This window comes from Oppia nitens, unplaced genomic scaffold (genome assembly GCF_028296485.1).
Source record: "Oppia nitens isolate AA-2021 unplaced genomic scaffold, nextdenovo-longstitch-racon4-pilon3 scaffold2_pilon_pilon_pilon, whole genome shotgun sequence".
NCBI lineage: Eukaryota > Metazoa > Arthropoda > Arachnida > Sarcoptiformes > Oppiidae > Oppia > Oppia nitens.
This window is the reverse complement of record NW_026533210.1, coordinates 3,327,755-3,353,865: the sequence shown is the minus strand read 5'-3', so window position 1 is coordinate 3,353,865 and position 26,111 is coordinate 3,327,755. Positions and strand designations below refer to the sequence as shown.

Here is a 26,111-nt window from a genome sequence, read left to right as displayed (position 1 = left end):
AAAAATCAGCTCTTAATTGGATTACAGCATCAAATAAATGCATTGATACAATCGTTTGTATTCACAAACTGTGTGTTTGTGTGTGTGTAGTATTGCGCTCATGTATGTATCGCATACCAGTGTACATTAATATAATCTTTTTTTTTCAATAGATTACATTTAAAAAAATCTTATCATCATTTATTTTGATGTTTTTAACTAATAAATCTTAATTAAATTTATTATTAAATTCTATGCAATTGTTTAAAGTTATAAAAGGAATTTATTGACAATTAAAACTGCTTTAAATAGTTATTTATTATTTTTATTATTATTGTACATTAGTATATGCAAATGTCTTATTAAATTAAAATCACATTTATCCAATAAAAAAAGATTTTAAATTTAAGTGATTAATTTCAATATAATTTATAATCTTAAATAATAAATTTTTAAAAATATTTTATTCAACTATTAAAACAAATAGTTATTATCGGATCACTTATTAACATAAATGAGTTTAATATTAATATCAATAAAAAAAGTTGTCTAATAAATGACAACTCATTCACTTTTGCTTTATAAACTGTGACCTATGTGTCTATCTATCTATGGTATGATATGATATGGTATGGTATGCGATATGAGTGATATGGTATTGAATGAGATAATGAAGTGATCGCCCGGTTAGCCTAAAAACTCCTGTACCATCAGTGGTGGTGGTAGTGGTGGTGTCGATGGATATTAACATAATGATCATCACAATAGCATTAAATGTTGACTTCTCTGAGCCGTCGCAGATATTGTTAGCCAATGAACAGTTATATAACAGTGCCGTATGGTATGTATCGTATCCTTTCAGTGTATGTGTGTGTGTGAGGCTGTGTGTCAGTGCTTTTTTCCGGTGGTTAGCACTCCATAATGCTTCACAAATACATACATCACATGTATGTGTGCCGTCAAAGGCTGTATGTATGGCATGCAATCCATTAGATCTGCGCCGTCGTTACCAACACTAACTCTCCCTTACTCTTACTCTCTCTCTCTCTCTCTCTCTCTCTCTCTCTCTCTCTCTCTCTCTCTCTCTCTCTCTCTCTCTCTCTCTGTCCATATAAATACTGTACATCACAATACAGTATAGCAATGATTACTTACAATGGTGTCTGTCCTCCAGCACTGACTGACTCATATGATATGTTGATGACTACTATTTACTACACTAGAGCTTAACTTAATCAAAATAATTTTTATATTTTAATTTCATCTAATATTTTTATATTGTTTATATTAACAAATTTACAAAAAAATATATATAATAATAATTTTATAAAATTAATAGTAATACAAATTATTAATGAACTCAGTATAATTATCTAATTACTAACTATATAAATACAATAGTTAATAAAGTTTTAAATATTTATTTCAATAGATATACAGTATTATTACAATATGTTTTCCGATTAGTTATAAAAATTCAATACTAATGTTGTAGTTGTTGTAGTCTATCACTATAAAGCCTCTTCACTGCATAACATCATAATAAAACTGTACATTAAATTTACAATTTTATTTTTAGAAATTAAATTAATTAAAAATAAACAAATACTATTATTAATAAAGTAAATTTTGTTTTATTTTTAATTTATTTAAATAAATAAATTAACAAGGGTTATTAATTTTTAATAATCTGTTTGTAGTTTTATTTATTAACATAAATTTAACAAAAATAATTTGTAAAAAATGTCGTTTCTAATGTAGTAAACTTTTAACATATAATACATTTTAGTATAAATTTATAACTTAAAGTTTATCTAAAAACTAGTATCTATAAATTAATTGAAATTTTAGTTTTATAATTATTATTAAAATTATTGTTGTATTATTTATTCAAACAATTAATTAATTGAATATTTTTTATTTTGTCAATCAATTAATAGATTTATACAATTTAATGAATAGTATACTATATGTGATTCATGTGAGCACTCATATGATTTAATGACACTCATGTGATACTCCTATTGTATATAAAATAAAATACAAATCATAAGACATTTAAAAAAAGTAAGATAATTATTATTATTATTTATTATTATTATAGGTTTGTTATAATGTATATGCAATCTAATAATAAATTAAAAGATATTAATGTATACAATCTTAAGAATTTATTTATTTTTAGCACATTTCTAATCATATGTTATATAAATATAGATGATATATAATAATTATCTTATTATATTTATTAGATTATAAATATATATAATATTATTGATAAACTAAAATAAATTTTATTATTTCTCACCTATAGTAATATATAAAAATTTAATAAGATAATGTAATTTTGTAATTATAAACTTTTATCATTAATTTGTATTTAAATGTATATTTTAAAATTATCTAACTTTAATATAAATAGATAATCAATTTTTGTTTGTTTGTTTTTTTGACTAACAAAAAGTCTACATTTTTTTAAATAAATGACCTTGCTTATATTTATTCCAATAGTGATCTTTTAGCAATTTGTTTTGTATTGTTTAGAAATATTTTAAAGTCATATATGTTTTATTTATGAGTTTTATCTCAAATTTTATTTCAATGATTCTGAAAGAGAGAGAGAGAGAGAGAGAGAGAGAGAGAGAGAGAGAGAGATGATACGAAAAATATGTCAAATAATAAATATAATCGCAATATATTTATATTTCAATATCTTTTTGAGAGCAGTTTTTTTACAGTGTTATTGTTTTGTATTTTATTTTCCAACTTTTTCATTGTTCAAACAAATGCCAAAATAAATATTGAAATTTATGTTTTCAATGTTTTTCTTTTGGCCACCACTTCACATATGTATAGTGATTGATGCGAAACCATTTATTATAATATTATATATGTGTGTCTCAAAACAAATACACTCTAACCTCAGTATATTTACAATTATTGTGATAATTTTTTTATATAAATATAATTATTAAAGTTTCTAACATTAACATTTAATTCATGTTTATCTAGGTAAATTGTAGATGAATTAATTTAATATAAACATTCATATATAGTATAGTTTTAATTATAACTTTGTTTGCTATTTAATTTACTAAATAATTATTTTTACTGTATGTTTGCAATATTTGCATTTAATTTTCATTGAATTTAGTTATAAATATGAAGACAATTTTTGGCGATTACATTGTCTTTGCATTACGTGATAATAATATAATTGTTTAATATTAAGAAAACTAATCAAAACTATATTTTATTTTTTGTTGATTTTTGCCGACAAACAAACACTTTTGGCCATTGGTTTCAAAAACTATAACTTTAATATAAGTTAAAGTGTTGAGTAAACTTAAGCCTATATATTATTAGAAAATACATATAAATATATATACATATTTGTAAAACTTTATAAATATTTTTTATAACTAAAAATAACAATATTAATTGAATTATTATTATTTTTTGCATTATTAAGATTATTTAAGTACAATAATTAATAAATTTGAATAACAAATAACATTAATCAACAAACTTATTTCAAAATTTATTTAATGATTTTGTTATCATATAAATTCAATAAAAAATACTATAATTTATAAACAATTAATTTATTTATAAAATTCTAAATTAGTACTTATTATACATAAAATAATTATACTATTATTTCAATTTAGGATCCATCAAAAAAAATAATAAAACTTATTTTTGTTAATTTGCATATATCATAATTACATTTTTCTATCGTAAAGTCAATGCAAATTCAATAAAATAATTAATTAAATTTTAATGTTTAATGTAAATTTTTATGGCGTGAAATGTTTAATTAAAAACTATGAAAAATTTATTACAATATTTTCAATAATATTAATATTATCACACATTTTTTTGATAACTGAAAATATTATTGTTTTATCAAATAAAAACAATATTAAGACTCATTATCAATATGATATAACTGTAGTATATAACTATAGTATTTATAAATAATATAGATAATTTAAATATGTTTGTCTATTATAATTTTTGAACTTAAAATACATTTTACAAAACCTACTGATTATATCTTGACATTTAAATAGATGGTTATTTATATTAATATAATTATTTGTTGTACAACGTTACAATATAAGATCATTATGTTATACATATATCTTTAAACTATTATAAAAACAATACAAAACATTTTGTTAAAAAATAATTTATATATATTATTGTGATATTCAAAATATCCCTAATATATACTGTATTAGATTTGTTAAAATAAAGTATAAATACAGTTACAATAGATAGAAAAAAAATCAAAACATCATTATATAACTTTTATTTATAAAAGTTTCTACTTATTCTATATAAAGATATAAATATTATTTAATAATTTATACTAAAAATACAAATAGAAATTAATAGAAATAGAGTATAATGTACTTTGAATTCATACTATTATATTAATTATTAGAAATAATAATACATTAGTAACAATAATACTACTAATAAATAAAAAAAATATATAAAAATTATTACATAAAATATATTATACAATAGAAAAAAAATCATGATTACTATTACTATTAATATTATATATATATACTATACTAAAAACAATATTCAATGATAGATTGTTTGTGTCGCCAACAATCAAAACATTAGCAATAAAATGATTTTTCATTGAAAAAAAAATGAAAGACAAAAACTACTGTTACAGTTATGCCACGGCATATAAAATAACATTAATTTAGTTAATTTTTTATATATAAACTTTATATAAAACAGTATATAACATTTATCATATGTATTTTGGTATTACTCTATCATACATGTAGTATAAGCTTATGTTTTTAGCACCGGGAGATAGATTAAGAGTAGATACTGTATATATATATATTCACAATAGTCTATTTGGGAAGACAGCACCTGTCGTATGGATACATCTATTGTCTAATATTTTTTGTAAGTCTCATACTTGCTATAACTCTATGTATATTTTGATGATATTTTTACTAAATTTCTCTCTCTCTCTCTCTCTCTCTCTCTCTCTCTCTCTCTCTCTCTTTACTGCTTATGGCAAAAGCAAAGCAAACGAAAAATACAATATTAGGAGACATTATTAATATTATCGTATAATATATATAATATTAGTTATGATTATTTGCCTGTCATAACATGAAAGCATAAAAATAATTATAATCATAATATAATTGCGATTTATTACATCACTTTGTTGTTTGTAGTGTAGATTTATACCACAGATTGTATCAGTTCACACACACTATATGTTTGTCTTATATTTTTTGGTTGCCATTGGAGTACAATATACTGTATATAATATACAGTATATTTTATAAAAAAAAAAAGTTTATAACTATCTTTTAAACTATCAATTCATAGGCCCTAAAGTGTATTGAATTTTATATTACAGACAATATTTCCACAAAGTTTCTATATTATAGATATTTTTAAATACAGATTTATTACAAATATACTGTATATACATTAGAATATTTATATCATATTATTATCATATATTATCTAATAGATAGTTGTAATGATTTTTTTTACATTATATTACATATACTCTTTTATAAATTTACAAATGACATGAATGTTAATAAAAGATTTTTTATTATAAGTATATATTTAAAATATATTAATTATTGGCATTAATGTAACATTCAATTTTATATATCTCTACATTCAATTAAGTGTATTTTATAGCTAACCTATCCATAAAATAATTATTTTTATATTTTGTGTATTAATATAAAAAGTTATAATAAAAGATAATTTTAAATATAAAAATTTCTAGTAGTTATTAATTATTTAAAAATTTTTAATGAAGTTTTACTAGTATTTAATTTATCTATTTAATATATTCATAAAATTTGTACAATACTTTTAAAAATTTTTGATCAAGATTAATTATTTTAAAATTATTAAATTACATAAACTGTATATATATAAATAATAAAAATAGATTATACAGTATATACGAACACAATTGTATACATTAAATTGAATTTAAATTAAGTATTTATTTACAAAACTATCTATTTTAATAATAAACAATTTATTATTATTTTTTATGTAATAAATTACTCAATTTGATTATTACTCAAATTATATATATATATTTACGCGGATTTAAACATATTATTTAATATCATACAATATATCAGTTTATTCTTAAGTATTTATGAATAAAAATTACTATTAAAAAAAACATTTATAAAATTTTAAATAACTGAAAATCTTAATATATATAAATATATATATAAGTAGTTTATTTTCATTAAATATTTATAAATTAGTAATAAAGATTTATGGTGAATTACCAACAATGTGTGTAACTATTGTTAATTCATTCATATATATAACTATATTTTGCATATTTTTATTATTATTATTACCTTATGAATACTTATGGATCATTTATTTTTTTTAAATTTAAATTATTCAAACAATATTTGATATATATTTAGTGGATTTATGTCTTTACTCTAAACTTCTTAGATATTTATTACAATAATTGTTGTGCAATACCAACAAATTTTTTTGGTTATTAGATATTTACAATAATATTTACAGTAATAATAATAGTTATTATTGATAAGTTTTCATTTGATATAAATATTTAAGTGCAATTTAGTAATATTGTTTTTAAGTTAACAAGAAAACATTTTTATGTAACAATTTTAGACAATTTTATTTAACAATATTTGATTTAATCTTTTTTAAATTTTATAATTTTTTCATAAATTAATTTTTTATTAAGAAATTAGTAGAATAACTAGTAAATTATAATACATGTAAAGTTAACTAATTTTATTATGCTTAATTATCTAATAAAAAAAACTTTTATTAATTACACTTAAAATTAAATATTTTTGAAAATTTAATACAATATTTTGAAACATATAAAATATAACAACTGTTATTTAGCTCTATATTAACATAAATTATATCTGATATAATACATAAAAATACTGTAATATCATATTATTAAAAATCATTAATAAAACAAGCATTTAATTAAATAAATGTGTTTGACTTATATTATATATTAATAAAATGTTAGCCCATTATATTATATTTAATATAACTTTTATTTACTCATTGATTGAACACCACTTACACTAAATATATCGGTATTACATATAAATCTACTGTTCCTTTGTAAAAGACAACACCAAAAAATATAACTCATATATCAAACAAAGGTTTTCCCAATAATATGATATAATATACTCTATAGATATACCGTTACAGTAATAAAGGCAAATAAAACAAAAAATATGGTTATTATTATATTGAAAAATTATCACTACTTTTAATTTATCCGATCTCTCACTAATATTATGATTACACTGTGTGTGTGTGTGTGTGTGTGTGTGTGTGTGTGTGTGTGTGTGTGTGTGTGTGTGTGTGTGTGTGTGTGTGTGTGTGTGTGTGTTGAGTCAGTCTACCAAATACTCGACTAGCATTTCATTAGTAATGCAAAAAGTAGTCAATTAATAATTAATAGGCAACTCATGACACATACATTCCTCCCATGGTTTGCGACGTTTCATATGAAATAGTGATGAAAATAGGTTTGTGTTGTTCAGCAGAGAGCACAGGTAGGCATTGTTTTGGACGCATATAACAGATATGATGCCACAAGTGTATTGAAAGCTACACCTTTTAATACACTAATGGCTCGGATATCACTGTTTTTTACCTAATATATTAAAAGCTATATAAATTTTTATAGCATTTTTCTTTCTCATTCTCTCTCTCTCTCTCTCTCTCTCTCTCTCTCTCTCTCTCTCTCTCTCTCAGTTACGCACACACACACACACATACACACAAACACACATCTCATGACATTATATCTAAAACAATGTTGTGATTAAAATTGATTACAATATTTTTTGTTGTTTTATTTTCTGTGAATTGTGTGGTCATAGTTTTGTCATGTGTTTTGTCATTTGGCTTGAATTGTGTACAAAAAAAAGTGCTTTAAATGACTATCTGTACACATAATATACTCTGTATAATACAGTATAAAAGTTTGTTGTTTTTAAGTGTTTGTTGCTTTTCACTTCACTTGCCATCATCTCAACCGAACATATAGTATATCGAGTAGAAAGAGAAAGAGAGAGAGAGAGAGAGAGAGAGAGAGAGAGAGAGAAGAAACAACTGTACGGCAAACATACCGTTCCCGATATAACTGTAGAGCTAAATGTAATAGATATTGTGATGATGTGTTGATCCTTTTTAAATGAGAAAAATAGATCTGAAAATTGAATGCCTTTTTATTAAGTTTTATTTTTTATATATTATAGACAATACCACTACACAAACACATACACAAACACAATGTATTTGTGACACATTTGCGTGCATTTCATTGCCTAATAATAGTCGACACGCTTTTTGATGAAAAGTTTGAATATTTGAATTGAATTGAAAGTTTCGCTTACCGTACAAACATTGTGTCACTTCAATCAATGGCTAACTTTTCATCGACATATAAACATTAGTCAACAAATAAGATCATAATTAATCAGATAATATAAACTTTAACAATGTATTATGAAAAAATTAATAAATAAATAATGATATTACAATATACTGTACCGTATAATGCATTATTAAAAAATACATTCAATTTATTTGTTGATAAGTATTGAAAAATTAATAATTAATTGAATGTATTCTTTTTATTAGATCATATAAATAATTATAGTATTATTTACTCAAAAATTAATAACTTATTTTTTTTAATTAATTAAATTAAATAATAGCATAAAAATAATCTAGCTAAAAATTATTAAATATGTTTTGATAGTCATATTTTATTAACAATAATTGTTAATATTATTCTAATTTCTAAAAATTGTTTTAAATAATTATATAAATATATACAGTATATATACTGACATATTGTTGATTAATATTAATACAATACTTAATTAATAAATATTATTATTATAAAATACAGTATAACATCAAATATTAAATTATAGATTAAATAATTTTTTAATAAAAAAAACTTCTATTAGTTAAGCATAAAATTAAGCATTTTTTTATTTTGTTGACCTAATGTTTGACATTTTGATGACTACCAATAATAATATTGTATTTGATTTAAAGTTTAACGTCAATTGCTTTACTTTACAGAAAGAGAGAGAGAGAGAGAGAGAGAGAGAGAGAGAGAGAGAGAGAGAGAGAGAGAGAGAGAGAGAGAGTCAGTATCTAATTTCCGTACAAATATGTAGTGACTCGTAATGCCGTAAATCATATGCAAACATAATTCACACAATATTTGACAATAATTTTCACTTATGTTTTTAACGCATATTTAACAGTACATAAACTTTATATACTTTACTTTTACTATACGATACTGTATTATACAAATTATTATACAATATTACATATTTATGACATAATAAGAAAATTTTAACCAAAAATAAAATATAGACATAAGTAAATAATGTATTAAAATCATTAGATATTTAACTCAATTTCCTGTAAATTGTGGCGCCAATCTCATCAACAAATATTTTTTTAGATATCATATATGATATATAATAAAGCATGTTTATGGCATAATAATAATAGACATACAGTATAAGTATATATAGTTATTATATAAAGTTGATAGATATCCGTGAAATGCAATTAAGAAAATATGAAACCAACAAAAAAAACAAAATTTTGTATATCTTTATTAGTCAAACATACAAAATAAATTGATTCAATTGTTGCCCCAAAATATAATAATGTTTTCAATCAAACATTTAGTTTTTTTATAACAATTAGTCAATAATAAATACGATATTTTATTAAAAGTGATGTCTATATATAATTTTAATTAATTTCCATATGTGTATGAATCAATCAAACATATAGACAATATATAATATTTAAACTTATTTTTTGTATTATCATTATGTTTCTATAAGGAAGTCATAAATAAACTAATTTAAAAATCATATAATCAAACAATTAAAATATTAAATCCAATAAAAATGTTTCAAAATGTTAATGAAAGCACATTTATTATACAGTAATATGATAATTTTGGTTTTTTTATTTGATGGTTAGTTTTAAAAAAATTATTATTAGATATAAAGATAGTTATTATGGAAATTATTGTTTTATTATTTGATAATTAAATTGGATTTTATTGGGATTTCCTTAACAAAAAAATATTTAATAACTTTATATACTATTCATATTGAATGGCAATAGGCATATGCTTTTAATTATTTGTGACAGAAGTTAATGTTTTTTTTGCTAACATTTTTATGTTTTGCATATTAATAATCACAATAGAAATGTTAATAAATACACACATTTTTTATGGCAAACACATAGACACCCCATCAAAGACTAGATTATAAAAACGAGTTAAACAAAGTGATTGTTGTTATACAGCACCGATAGATAGATATTATAGATAAGTAAGTCTATAGTAAAGGAGCGGAGGAGAGATGCATAGTATTGCATACAAATAAAAGTTAAATCACTCTATAATTAATGTGATTTCAAGTCACAGCCATAGAGTAGATACTGTATGTTAATGAAAAGCACAGTCAGAAAAATATGATAGTAAAGTGATACCTGTGCTGCTGCTGCTGCTCCTCGAGGACAGGCATATGGCAAACGGTGCGCTCATTTGGAGATAGCTATTAAATACTTTCTCTGTTAATAACACGTGAGTTAAATCTATTATTATTATTATTAGTATTAGTAGTATTAGTATTGGACTTTATATATTTGAATGGTATTATTGAATACAATCAATGAAGCGTTTATTTGTGAATAATAAATATACAATTTATGTATAGTCTTGATCATCGCTTGGCACGCGTCCACTGCAATTACCTACCGGTGCTCTCTCTCTCTTTCTCTCCAGGCATTAGTCTATATGAATCCTTAAGGAACTGTACTTTTTAAAAGGCCGAATAGCTGTACTGTATGTTTAAATGTCTGGATCCGTATTTTAAAAGATTCATAAGATTTATTTAAAAGTCTATCATATGATTTATATGTTAGAAAACTAATTGTTAATTCTAATAGTTATTTTGAAATCAACAAAATGTATAATAATTATTCATATCTCGAAATTTTCATTAAACAAAAAAAATTAATAATATTTTATAAATTAAAAAATTACTATTAATTTTTGTTACAAAGTGTTGAAATTATAAAATATACTAATAGTTTTTTAATAATTTTTTAATTTTACTATTTTTTTCTTTGGTTTAGTTTATGAAAAATATTTTTATTAAAAAAACTTTTAGTTTTTATAGTAAAAAATATTTTGTGAATGAGAAGTTATATATGAGTAGTTTACATATGAGTACAGTATGTGATTATGGTGTGTGCAGTGCACACACCATAATAATTACCTGTGCCTTTAGGGGGGGGGAGAGTTTACACTGCCTTACACTGGGAAAGGCAGTGATTTTTCTTGAAAGAAAACTGTCTTCAAAATGCAATTCTATATACAATATAAAGATTAAGAAAAAGTCAGTTGTCTTTCCTACTCAAGCAAACAGATTGCGATTATAGTATAACTTTTAAAGTTTTGTTTTCATTCATTGATATACAGTATATATACTGTATATAGGGGTCAGTGATTTGGAGTCAAATAAATTTACAATAGATATCTATACACAAAACAACAACAAAAAATCAATGATTTTTACTAAACATATTGGGGCTCAGTTTAGATCCCAAATGTAAAAATAGATAAAAGCAATCTGAATAATACTAATACTATGATAATAATAATAATAATGGTATCGGAAAAGTCATACACAACCAGAACCTATAATATATTGGTTCAAATCTACAAACACAATGAATAAAAGTTATTGTCATTAAAATAATGATAACAATAGTGAAAACAAAAGTTAATAACTATCGACAACTATTGGGTCACACCATATGTCAAATATGTTGGTATTATTTTTGTGGCATTTTTTCTGGTCTATCGGTGAGCTATAGTGAGGGTCATATAAAATACATATATATATATATATATATATATATATATATATATATATATATACAGCACTGTCTGCCCTATTAAGTGTCTGTCTGTTCATTTCACTACTATTACTATATCATTGCTAAAGTGAATGAATAGCACGAATTCATATGCGACACGTGCCTCACGTGCCCACTCAATATGCATGACTTGACACGCGCCCTATGCCCGGGCTCTCTATCCCTTAGCTGCTCAACCGTGTTATATAACTTACCAATGCCTATGCCTTTTTGTATTGAGGTTTCTATAGTATGATCAGTACAGTTACAAATACTGGATGTTTTAAAGTAATTTTTATTCTCCAATATTTTATACTTAACATTTATTTTTTAATTTCTATATTTTCTAATAAAGTTTTAATTTTTTATGTACAGTATATACTATACAAACATAATTAATATAGTTTTGGATATAACCTTATATTTTCAGTCAACTTTCAACTCCCACTGTGGATACTATGGTATGGTTTACCGCTATTTAAAGGGTCTATTAGTTAAGGATTACTGAATGCAATGACTGAGTGATGCAAAGTTAGATATACATTGATTGAAGTGTAGGGAGGCTTACAATATATATATCATATATACTGTACTGATATATTAAATATAAAGCTTTTTTTGAACACACAACTGAAATTATAAAACTTTAAATATAAGTATAAAGTATAAGCATATTTGTGGCACAAAATTAAAATACTGTTAATATAAAGTATTTTGTATAGTCTTTGTGTTATCAATAATTTGAACGATCAGTCAAGTGATTCATAAGCACTTACTATTATATATGACAATAATTTTGTTGATAATGATTGCCACTTAATGGTTAGGGATTATTAAAATTGGTCAAAACAGATATATATATGTCGAGTAAATATTATTATTAAATAAATTGCAAAACTTTACAAATAACTTTTTTTCTGTTTAGTAAATAAATTGTAAATAAATTGATGTAAAATTGTATATTAAATAAATAATAATTTTATGTGATATATGAGAGACACCTTTGGGTATACACTGAAAGATTGTAATTTAATTTATAAAATGTTAAATATTAAATAACGATAAAATTTTTATATTATTCTTATCATTATTTTATTAATTAATAAATTTACATAAATAATATTAATATTTATTTTATACTCTTTTTTGGATTAAAAACCTAAATAAGTTATTAAATTGTCTAAATGTTATCACATATTCATAAAACGTGTGTCTCTATTATATTAAATTTATTGCACACATTGTCCTCTAAATTGCAATAATAGTAATAATGATTTTGTATTTGAATAAACATAATGTGCATTAATGTTATCATTATTATGATTATGTAATACTTGTGTTTGGCTCCGGTGGTCAAACACACACATAGTGAGAGAGAGAGAGAGTAGTCTATTGGCGGCACCGGTATTATCAAACAAAAGGAAATACATTTTATTGTCATTTTGATTGCTAATCGCATGTCATTTAGATTAACCCCATTTCCGTCATAAGTCACACACAGACACACAAGCATTTGCTTTTAAGCAAACTTTATATACTATAACATACTATTTATAGTACTTTATATACAGTATACTGTAATTTTAAATACAGTGAAGTATGTAATACATACTATGTATTCACATATACAATATTTCCCTGACTTTTGGCCCGTTAGCTCACCTGTCAGTGCCATTGATTTATATGCAAATATTCAAAATGAGATCACAATAAGTTTTTCCTATTTTATTTGAATCGTTTATTAATAATTATCATAAAATTCATTGAAATAAACTGTTTTTGTTGTTGATGGGATTTTAGTAATATTTTTATTTTTGTATATTATTTAACATTTTACTGTTGTTGATGACAATATTTAGTACTATTATATTAACTTTTTCTATGGACTAATAGCTAAATAATAATAACTTTTGTTTTTGTTGTGCATTACATTAACAAATCCACTCAATCATTGACAATAGCAGAAAACATTTACTACAAAAATAATTGTCTATAAATTATATCACACACACACACACACACACACACATCACTAAATAATTATTTGTAACACAAATTTTTGTGTTAAACATGTGTTTTTTTAGCAAAAATGATTATCAATATAGTGTTAGTAAATGACAAATCACCAAAAAATTTCTATATATATGATTTATATAATAATAATAATAAAATTCTAATTTATATTTATTTGTTTATTAATGAGTTATTTTTTAGTGCATTTTGTTATAGTATCGGGTACAATTTTCTATATTAAAATATTTTTATAACTAATAAATCTGTTCTAGTTAAAATTAGAAATTTATTATTTTAGTGTATATCAATAGTTGACATCTTACACTTATTTATACACAGTTTACCTATTTAACAATTTATTATAAAATAAACTAGATCATATTTAACTTTAAAAAAATATATGCTTTATAAATGATTACATTAAATGTTTTTAAAAACTTGTGTAATAATTATATAAAACATATTAATTAACAAATTACTATGACTAATCTATAAGTAATTTTAAATTATATTAAAATTAATATCAAAATATTAAATAATTATTTTATATGACAATAATATAAATTGTTACTTTAATGTTACTCGATTTTTGTTATAAATGTATTTTTTTTTAAATTATAATTGAAGAGGTTTGACTAAAATATTAATTTTTTTAAACATAATAATATTATTAAGAGATATTAATACTGTTTATTCTAGACAAAAGTGAAAAAAAATCGTGATTGACATGACACCCCACCAAAAAAAAACATATTATTTAACTCATGTATATCTATATCATATGGTTTATGAAATACTTTTTGTTTAAAAAATCTAACCTAACCTACTGTAGTATCAAACTATTTTTTTTGTTATTAAATATAAGACATTGTATATGTTTGCACTAAATACATGTGTTTTTGAGATCACGAACCGTACAATTTGTTTGATGGCTATATTTGGCACACATTTTACGATAATACTGTATATGTCTGGTTATAGTAAGATATCACCTTGATTATTGAAAATAGATTTAAATATAATAGAATACATGTATTAATCATTATTTTTTTATAATAAAAATTAAAACAATTTTAATTACTAGTAATCAATCAGATAAATATTATTAATAATGTTATAGAAATATATTGTAGTAATTAAATGATCACTCGCTCAGTAAATGTTATATTTGTTTTTTTTTCATTTATTTATTAATAGTTTGTAATATAATTGTCACAATAATTATAACTTCATTATATTAATGTTACACATTTTTTTCTATTGTTAATATTACTATACTATATAAGAATATTCTTTAATAAATTAATGGGAAATATTCTCAATGTTAGCATTTGTTATATATTATTATTATTATTATTATTATTATTATTGTGAGTATTTTTAACCACATGATTGTATTATTATTATTTAATTGATGAGTCATATGATTATACTATACTATAATATAGTAAATGTTATGACTATTAATACACAAGTATTTTTTACTATTAATAATACTTACAATAAGTTTGATTGGGTTAAAAATACTCACAATAATAATAATAATAAATATATGATAACATTTAGACAATTTAATAACTTATTTAGGTTTTTAATCTCAAAAAAAAAAGAATATAATATAAAAATTATTAATATTATATTTATTTTACAAATTATATATAAATATTTTAATTTTAGTATTATTTATGTAAATTTATTAATTAATAAAACAATGATAAAAATAATATAAATATTTTATCGTTATTTTATCTTACATTTAATCGAGTAGTTTATATGCAATACTAGTGCACATACATTGAGAGCACTGGAGAGGCCAATGGGAGTCATATAATTCTATTATTCAAAAATGATTGCACAGTACTCTCCACTCACGTCAACGCTTCTACACATATGGATAGTGAATGCGCGCAATTGATTATACAACTACCTACTAGTGCCCAGAGATCGAGATACTGATATACTTTATATATATATACTGTATATATACTACTTGTGCTTTATTATACATATAAACCAATTCATATCTCTATTCTTTTAAAAATACTCAATCAGACATCAAATAACTTGTGGTGAACTCACATACAAGTTCTCGACATTGTTTGACTAACATTACTATCAAACAACTAGTCTTTCTTTTTTTGCATCAGTTTTAATATAATTAACTTCTTCTTCTTCTTCTCGATGGCCAAACTATAGTAATCTTCAGTCGAAGATTTAAAAAAAACTTTTTTTTTGATAAAAATAAAAATAAATAAAATTATTATTGAATGTCTTCATCAATAAATTACAAAAAATTTTTGTTGGAAAAGTTATCGCAATATGAGAGTCGCTTAAACCAATTGAACGACACTTCCCTGTCATCACTGCAGACATCATTGTCGACACCGTTGTCTTCATCGTCGTCTTCTTCAAAGATTTTACCAACAGATTTGTCTTCAACTACAACAACAACAGCAAAAACTACAACAACGACAGCGAGTAAACTATCGAAACTATCGCCAAAGGGTATGGAAAGCCTTATCCGTGTCGTCACACCAAAGACTAATCGCATTGAAATCGGAGGTAATTAGTGATATAATTATTATTTTTTATTAGTAGTATTATTATACTATGTTTTCATTTAAGTTTATTGATTTAAAATCCAATGCTTTGTTTTAGTTTCTATTATAATGCAAATGAAATTAATTAAATTAAAATCATTGTAACAATAATTACAAAAATATCTGTGTTTTATATAACAGATAATACTATTACATAAGTGTAGAGAATTTTTTTCACAGTTTAGTTTTTATCGATAAAAATAACACACAAATTGATTTTACTTCAAATTTACTATTAATTTACTATTTCTATACAATTATCTATCAATAGGTAAAGCTCCTGTATGTATGTATTTATCTCTCTTTCTCTGTGTGTGTGTCTGGTTGTGTTGTGAATAAGATAAAATCACATATAGAAATCGCACATAAAGTATATAAATATATATAATATCAATAATATAATGTGCAGGACTTTACCCTATAAAAACAAATCATTTATATATTGTATAAGTATTGTGCACAAAGACACATGTGATAATAAAAATAATATATACGATTGTATATCATGATATTTTTAAACACACACACAGTTTTTTATCATTATTAAAATTAATGTATTTTTTAAATAATTATTTATATAAAGAATTGTTGTATTTTTTTAAATGGCTTTAGAAATAAATAATAAGTGATTATAGATAGTCAGGCATAAGTTATATATATGTATAGATAATAGAGATAAAAGGTATATATATATATTATATATAAAATTATATAACTGTATAATTTTTAACTATTCTTATATTAATATAATAAATTTTAACTTACACTTCATTTATTATATAATCTTTTAAAAAACTAATTTAAAAATCTTTTTTTATTATAAAATTATATAATATAATATATAAAGCCTAATAATAATAATAATAATAATAAATTTCGATTTATTTTTCTCTAATGTTTTATATTTAAAATAAGTTTTTGTCGTGTGTATAGTTTTTCTCAGTTAATATTTATAATTTAATATTTTTAAATAAATATATTTTTGTCAAATAATAAATTATAATAATATAAATTAGTATAAAAGCTTAAACTTATATAAGCAATACTTTTACAAAAGATTGTTAAATCAATACTTTCATTAGTTAATCAAAAATATAATTATAGTATATTTCGTGATATATATAATATTTTTTTTAAATTCAAATAATTTGATTACATATTTAAAAAGTAATTTTGAGTTTTTAAATTAGTCAATAAATATCGAAAAAATTATACTTAATGGCAGGAATATTTATAAAATTTATTATTTAAACTATAATTATAAAATATACAGTTTTTTGTTTTAATTATTGAAAAACAGTAATTATATTTTAAGACAATAACATATTCACACAGAATAACATTTATTTAAAAGAAATAATTTAATTTAATTTAATTTAATTACAATTATATTATATATACTGTATATAAATAGATATATAAATCACTACATAAATAGTATAAAACAATTTAATTACAATCAAAGTTTTATTTATTACAACAAAAAACTACTGTATATAATATTAGATATAAATACAAATATCTGATTTTAGATAATAAGGACTTTTATTTAATGCCCGCAATTAATATATTACCAGAATATGAATTTATATTGCATTTGTTCGTACGATAGATAGTCAATGAGTGAGTGAGAGAGAGAGAGAGAGAGAGAGAGARAGAGAGAGAGAGAGAGAGAGAGAGAGAGAGAGAGAGAGAGAGAGAGAGAGAGAGAGAGAGAGAGAGAGAGAGAGAGAGAGAGAGAGAGAGAGAGAGAGAGAGAGAGAGAGAGAGAGAGAGAGAGAGAGAGAGAGAGAGAGAGAGAGAGAGAGAGAGAGAGAGAGAGAGAGAGAGAGAGAGAGAGAGAGAGAGAGAGAGAGAGAGAGAAAGGGTATTGAGAGTCAACACCTGTTGACTTCTCAAACTTCAAACAATAAGTTCAAAATGTGATATAATATATATATATAGTGTATATATAGAGTACTCTATAAAAATGTGTTCAATATTATTATATACGACGGTAACGATAACGGCCACCAATTGGTTTGTTTTGTTTAGTTGATTGACGATAATAACGGCTAACAATTTGTTTTGCGAAAACAGTGTTTTTAAAAACTAAAATGTGTTTTTAGTATAGAAAGTGTATTGTATTTTTCAAACACACAATATTTCAATGCATTACTTTTATTTTAATGTTTGGCCGGTTTTTCATATGGACTAACGGTATAATTTTGATTATAAATCAATATATTATTTATTATTATTATTATTATTTTATTGTTATTTTTATTATTACTATATATCTATTAATTACTATGAATGAGGAAACTATATTATTAATTAAAGTTCTTTGTACTTTCTATAATGTCATTTACATTTATTGTCTATTATGATAATAAATAATAAAAATCTATGCAAATTATAAATACCGTATAATCAATATTAAAAAAAAGTTCAACTTATTATTAAATAATAAAACTTTGATTGCAATATAAAAATAATTATTTCTGAAATAGTCATTGATTTCTTATGAAATATTATTGCAAATTATATATAATATAATATTTATATAGAGATTACAGATATTTAAATCTTTAATCAAATTTATGATATCTCTAATTAAGTGGTTAGGGAAAATAGACACATTTTTGATGTGCCAATGCTATGAAAAGCAATTATATATATATAAATATATACAATATATATATATATATGTATATATAGTAGTTTAAAATATTTTAAACAAACAAACTTATGATATCTGAAAAAACTGTTTTTTTTGATAACCAAACAGTATTGTAATGATAAACCATCCATGAAATACAGTATAATAAATGGATAATCAAACATATCTATTGCTTTTACGAAATGTTTTGCTTTTATAAATCCAATATAAATAACTCATTTAGTTTGATTTAATCAAAATTTTAAATGTTTATTATAGTAATTGTGTTACAATGTGTTGTTGAAACTTTTTATTTTAGTTATTAATTATCTATTATATTTGTATTGTGTATATTATATAGAGGTATTTTAGTAATATTATTGTAAATATTATTTAAAAAATACAATTAATTTTGTATTTATTTATAATTTAATTTCTATTTTTTCTACAGCTTTTTCAATTTTTTTTTTATTATTTAAAAGATTTAAAAACACAATTTTTTCAATACATTTCTCAACAAAACATTTTTTTAATTATTTAGATATAAAATATTTGTATATCTTCTATATTTAGATACACTTTCAATTTATTAAAAAAAATCTCATATTTTTAAAATCTGAAACTATTTTCTAATTTTTGTAAAAAAAAACTTTTTTTTATTTTGTTTTTTGTCTAATCAAAAACCATTTGCAAAAGTGGTTTCAAATTTTGTTTTTATTTAAATCTTTATATAATACTGTATAAGATTTTAAAATAATAATAATAATAATTTGTGGACTATTTTGTTGTTTTTGTTGTCACCAGATATGACATTAATATCGATGAGCAGCGAAAACGACAACTATTCGTCATCTTCTGGCGAGATATCAATCGATAAGAAGCTCATCAAAGAAATAGAGTCAAAGAAACGGATGGAAGAAGAGACGAGAAGATGTAGCTCTTCTGTTGACATCAAACCAGTGCTACCAAAGCCACCGCCTCTCATATCGCAGCGTCATTCAGGCCCTACGGTTGTCCCCAATAAGGAACAGATCTCAACAATGTATGGCTCATTGTCTAAGAGCAGCACTGATATAAAGACTGGTGTCTATGGACAACAGCATCAGCCATATGGCGAACATAGCATTCAGAGCTCACCTATGCCTCCGACCCATAGACTATCGCTGACTACCGTATCGCTGTATAATATGCCATACATTAGTGCCACTAATTACGAGCCAAAAGCTAATAGTGGCGCACCTGTGCATCAACTGGCAACAACTGGTACGCGCAACGACACGTGGCACGCGCCCACTCATCCCAGTACTGGCACTACACTAAGGCCAACATGTAGTGGCAACTGCTGTCTCAATGTATTGCCACTTAATAACAGTTGGCTTCACGCAAATGGAACCACCGATAGCAGGCCCTGTGCTGTAAATACAGGTGAGTCCTCTATTATAATCATAATTTCATATATGGGTTACTCTACTATCTTTGTGCTCTCTCTCTTTCTCTCTCTCTTTCTCTCTCTCTTTCTCTCTCTCTTTCTCTCTCTCTTTCTCTCTCTCTTTCTCTCTCTCTTTCTCTCTCTCCACTCTTGCTTTTATCTCTATCAATGCATGTAATTATTATGACTCGACTTTTTTGTTAAATCACCCAAATATATGAATAAGCTATATATATATATATACATACATTGCATGCATTATGTATTCAAAACTAAAATGATTATATTTAGCGGTAAAAATCAATCCATAAATGATTGTTATGTATTTTTATTGTTAATATCATTTTTTCAGGGATTGTTTCATTTTAACTTAAATTATTATTTTTGTTATTATTATTATTATCATTATTATTTTATTAATGAATATTTATAGCTACAATAATAACATGTACTGTACATATATTGTATGATTAACTTATTTATTGTCATTATTCATTAACAATTTACTGTCAAAATCATCTCATATGGTATGTCCCTATGATTTTTAGTGATGAAAATTTTAGTAAAAAATATTTTTAAATTAGTATTTTTCAAAATATTTTTTCCATGTAATAATAGAAAAACAAAATGAAATGATTCATTATTTTGTTATTACAAATATTGTTATTACAAATTTAGTTATATATACAGTATATTAATATTGACAAATGTCCTTGCTTATTTTATATTTGACTCATTCAATATAGTCTGACTATCAAAATTATGCAACAATATTATGTTATACTATATATAAATTATATATTTTATAATTTATATATAGTATAAATAGTTTTATTTTATTTTTATTATAACATGTTATTTGTATTTTTGTTGTTGTTGTTGTTGAATATACTTTATTATTATATTTATAAAATTAATTATACCAATTTATCAATTACACAATTTTTAAAAATTAGATGCCATACACTAAAATTAGACAACTTAATTGTTATAACAATTATTGTATTAAATAACAGATTTCTATTTAGTGTTATATTTATTTTGTTAAAAATAGATCTATTGTTTGAAAGAATATTTCTATAGTATAGTTGTTTCAAAATTTGATGTAAACAAATTGAAATATTTTTATTTATGCTGTTTTTATTTATTAAAAAACACATTTTATAATATAGATATATCAAATATGAAAAATTTATGGTTATTTTTATATATATAATAATGTTTTGTAATATATTGGTTGACAATTAAAATTAATTATCAACCATTTGTTATTTTTGCTGGTTATATGTTTGCCTTAAAGTGCAATGTTTTATAGTTGATAACAAAATATCTAAATATATAAATTCAGTAAAATCACAAAATAAACGGATATTTATTTCATAAAATATAATAATAGAATCAAACCGTAAAATCAATTGTTTAAACAACTGTTCAATACATGGGATGAGAAATATTACTTATTTTTTCAAACAAATTATAATATTTATGCCCATTAAACAAATAAATTTTTACATGCATTATATATATACCGGTATATAAATCTATATTGAAAATAATTTATATGTAGAAAAATTAATATATTCTGGTATATAAACTAAAAATATCTTTTAATATCAAACAATAATAACTTGTTTATTAGGTTTGATTGACATAATTCATATGATTTTTGTTTCTATTTATTATTAGAGAAATATTTTATCATTTAATAATTTTTTAACAACAAGTTATGTCATATATTAACTATGTAAATTAGCTTGAATATTATTATTCAATATATGCTACATATTTTCAATTGTGGTCTACAAACACATTTAAATATTTTTTGTTTTTATTTCAATAATAGTAATTTTTAAAAAATAATTTTCATATGATTATTATACTTAAAAAAAATTATTATTTAAATTGCCATCACTTTTATATAGAGATGAATGTATACACATTTAACAGACGGTTTGGCACTCCGTCACCATCAGTAGTCATACCTCCATCGAGTATCAGTCCATCGCATTTGAAAAATCTGCCGAACATTTTGAACGCCCGACAGCTTATGGATCATCAATCTCTGAGCGACCAAATGCGTGATTATCAGAGTTACCATCGATTGGTACCGAAACGAAAAATGTCCGACTATTCAATCGATGCCATTCTTGATCTCAAACGAGATAACAGTGAAAACAATTTCAATAGTCACGAGTTTAGTCATTACAACAGATATAACAATCAGTCAAAGCGTTTGAACGACGAACCGATGAATTTGTCGAAGAAGTGCTTCTTCAACAGCGACGGCGGCAACAGTAGCGGTAGTGTCTCTTCGCCGCCGCTTTCAATCTATTCGGCACTTAGTTCGCCGGTTGGCTCTCCGTTGAGCTCAGGTATGGAATCGCCGCCATACAAGTCATTGAAGTCGGCGACCAACACAATGATGTCAATGCCGTTAATGATTAAGACCAATGGACACCATCACAATCCGCGGGTTTACCGTAATCTGACAAATGACCGCATATTTGAATGCAAACAATGCGGTAAAGTATTCAAACGGTCGTCCACACTGTCGACACACTTATTGATTCACTCGGACACCCGACCCTATCCATGTATATATTGTGGTTCGTATATATTTATTTGTAGTTTATTTTAAGCTATGTTTTGCTAAATGTCTTGTGGCTCCTGTAGGCAAACGATTTCACCAGAAGTCGGATATGAAGAAACACACGTACATACATACCGGCGAAAAGCCACACAAATGCGTGGTCTGTGGCAAAGCGTTTAGTCAGTCATCCAATTTGATAACCCATTCCCGCAAACACACCGGTTATAAGCCGTTCTCATGCGAGCTCTGTCCCCGAGCTTTCCAGAGGAAAGTTGATCTCAGGCGACACCGCGACACTCAGCACCTGAACCATAATGGCAACACTCAAACCAATAATACCAATAAAAACATCGCAACAAATGATCTCAAAATGCGAAATCATTTTGTCTTTAAATAAAATTATAACTATTTTATTAATACTTTTTAAATGTAAGAAAAAATTATTATTATATTTGTTTTGATGTAAAACGTAATGTCATTTTCATATTCATTGTTGCCATTTGATTGTCTTTTCTCTTATATTATTGATATTAATAGTTATTACAAATTTATAAATATTAAATGTATATTTATTGTTTACTCTTACATTTAACTATGAACTATAAATCTCTATTATTATTAATGTAAACTTATATGTTTTACATATTATTATATATATTATTTTTTAGCACTTTATAATAGTAGTGCTAATATTGTAATCTACTAATGTTTTACACAAATTATATATTAATGAAAAGTTATTAATATGTTTAATCATAATTTTCACATTGTTTTTAAATATATTTGAAAATGATTGTCAAAATTGTTGTGTCAATCTTAAATAATCTTCAATTATTGTATTTATATTATTAATTAAATTAATTAATAAGATAATCATAATAATTAAACATATCAAAACTTTGTAATAAATCAAATTATTAAATAAAATAAATAATTATATTATTCATTATTTTAATATTATAGAATATTATTCTAAATAATTTTTATTTACAAAGTTTAATTATACAATTAATACAAAATAATTACAAACAACAACAACATAAAATAAATTTAAAATATTGAGTAAAATATATAATGTCTTTTTTAAATATAAAAAAATATTAATTACTAATTAAAATTATATATTAGATATTTATAGAGTTTTAACTTAAATTTAATTATTGCAATGTATTAAATGTTTGTTTGCACAAACAATCAATGCCAATTCATACAGTAATTGTTTATTCAATATACGATATAATATTGATATTTATTAAATATGATGATCTAATTTTAATGTATAAATCATCTAGTCTAATTTTATTTTTCATTTTTATGCTATATTTTTTCAAAATTCAAATTATTAAAAACTTTTAGTACATATTATTTCTTTTTCTTTTTTTTTTGTAAATATCTAAATTTAGTAGAAGTATATTATTCTTATAAATATATCATATACAGTATTTATAATTATTATAAATATAAACTATTAATATAAAATATTTATTGTACTAAAATTGATAAATTAATATATTATTAGACAAATTATTTTCAATTTACTATAGTTTATAAATAATATTTTAATGGAAAATATATATTTTGTAACAATTGTTGATTTCAAATACATGCCTAAAGAGTCTACTATTATATTACAGATATTTAGTGACTGTATATTTAAGTCACACCTGTTGTCTAAAGCAAACAAGTAATTGATTGAGGATTTGTATTACCTGTGATACTATGTCTCTCTCTCTTCAACAAAAAAAAACAACAAAAACTATAAATAAAATAAAACACAACTGTTTTAACTTTGCTTAACATAAAGTCATTGTTTTGTTGGGTTATAATTCAATTAAACACATCTTTTTTATTTTAATATCTGATGTATATATTATTTGTAAGTCCAATGACCGATTGAATTATTAAAATATATATTATATATACAGTATATTATTATTAATAATAATAACAATATAACTAAAAACATATAAAACATCAGATGTCATGTTGACTGTAAAAGCAATTCATTTTATATCAAAAAACTATACCATAAATTGAATAAATCGTAAATTATGTGTTTTTTTGTTTCAAATTATTATATCAGAAATTTTGGGCCAAAAAAATGAATAATATGATTGAATAACATGTTTGAGTGTTTTATTGTGCAATAATTTTAAGCTTATAATAGAGTTAAACAATGAATTGATATATATATTATTATATTTGGTTTTAAACATAAAATACAATGATTTTTTAGTATAGGATTATTTGTTAGCACATGTTAATTAAGTATTGGTATCTATAGACACACTATTTGATTATTATTATTATATAATTTAAAATAATTGTAATTCTAATATCAACTTTTTATTTAGCAAATTATTCAAATAAATTTTCATACATAAGGTAATAAAATTTAAATAATTTTTTTATTGCGCAAAATAAATTACAATAAAATTCAAAGTAAATGAAAGTTTAAAAACCTATAATATAAAAAGTTAATGACTTAATCTAAACACACAATTATTGAACTAATATAATATAAAATTTAGTTTTGCGTAATATATATAATAATAATAATAATAATAAATTGTTATAAAATATAAAGAAATTATTGACTGATCACAAAAAGTGATGTATTTTCGTGTAATTATTAAATCATTGATGTCAGCGACCGATGGGCTGACTGACTACCTGTGCCAATGGCTTATCACAACATTTAAACACATGTCTAAGCAATTAATTATTTATTTATACAGACTATTCATATATGAGTAATACTACATTATACACAATATTGTATAATAATTTTATAATAATGTTGTATTAGTTTTTTACTAT

At 22.7% G+C, this 26,111-nt stretch overlaps 1 protein-coding gene across 1 annotated transcript; it reads left to right on the top strand.

Moving 5' to 3' along the window:
* Positions 1-731: 731 nt before the first annotated feature.
* Positions 732-23,688, top strand: LOC128955617 (Wilms tumor protein homolog A-like). The gene is made up of 5 exons (XM_054301290.1): positions 732-815; positions 16,341-16,593; positions 20,077-20,697; positions 22,624-23,307; positions 23,375-23,688. The coding sequence occupies exons 1-5, from the start codon at positions 732-734 to the stop codon at positions 23,686-23,688; spliced, it is 1,956 nt and encodes a 651-aa protein (XP_054157265.1).
* Positions 23,689-26,111: the final 2,423 nt, after the last annotated feature.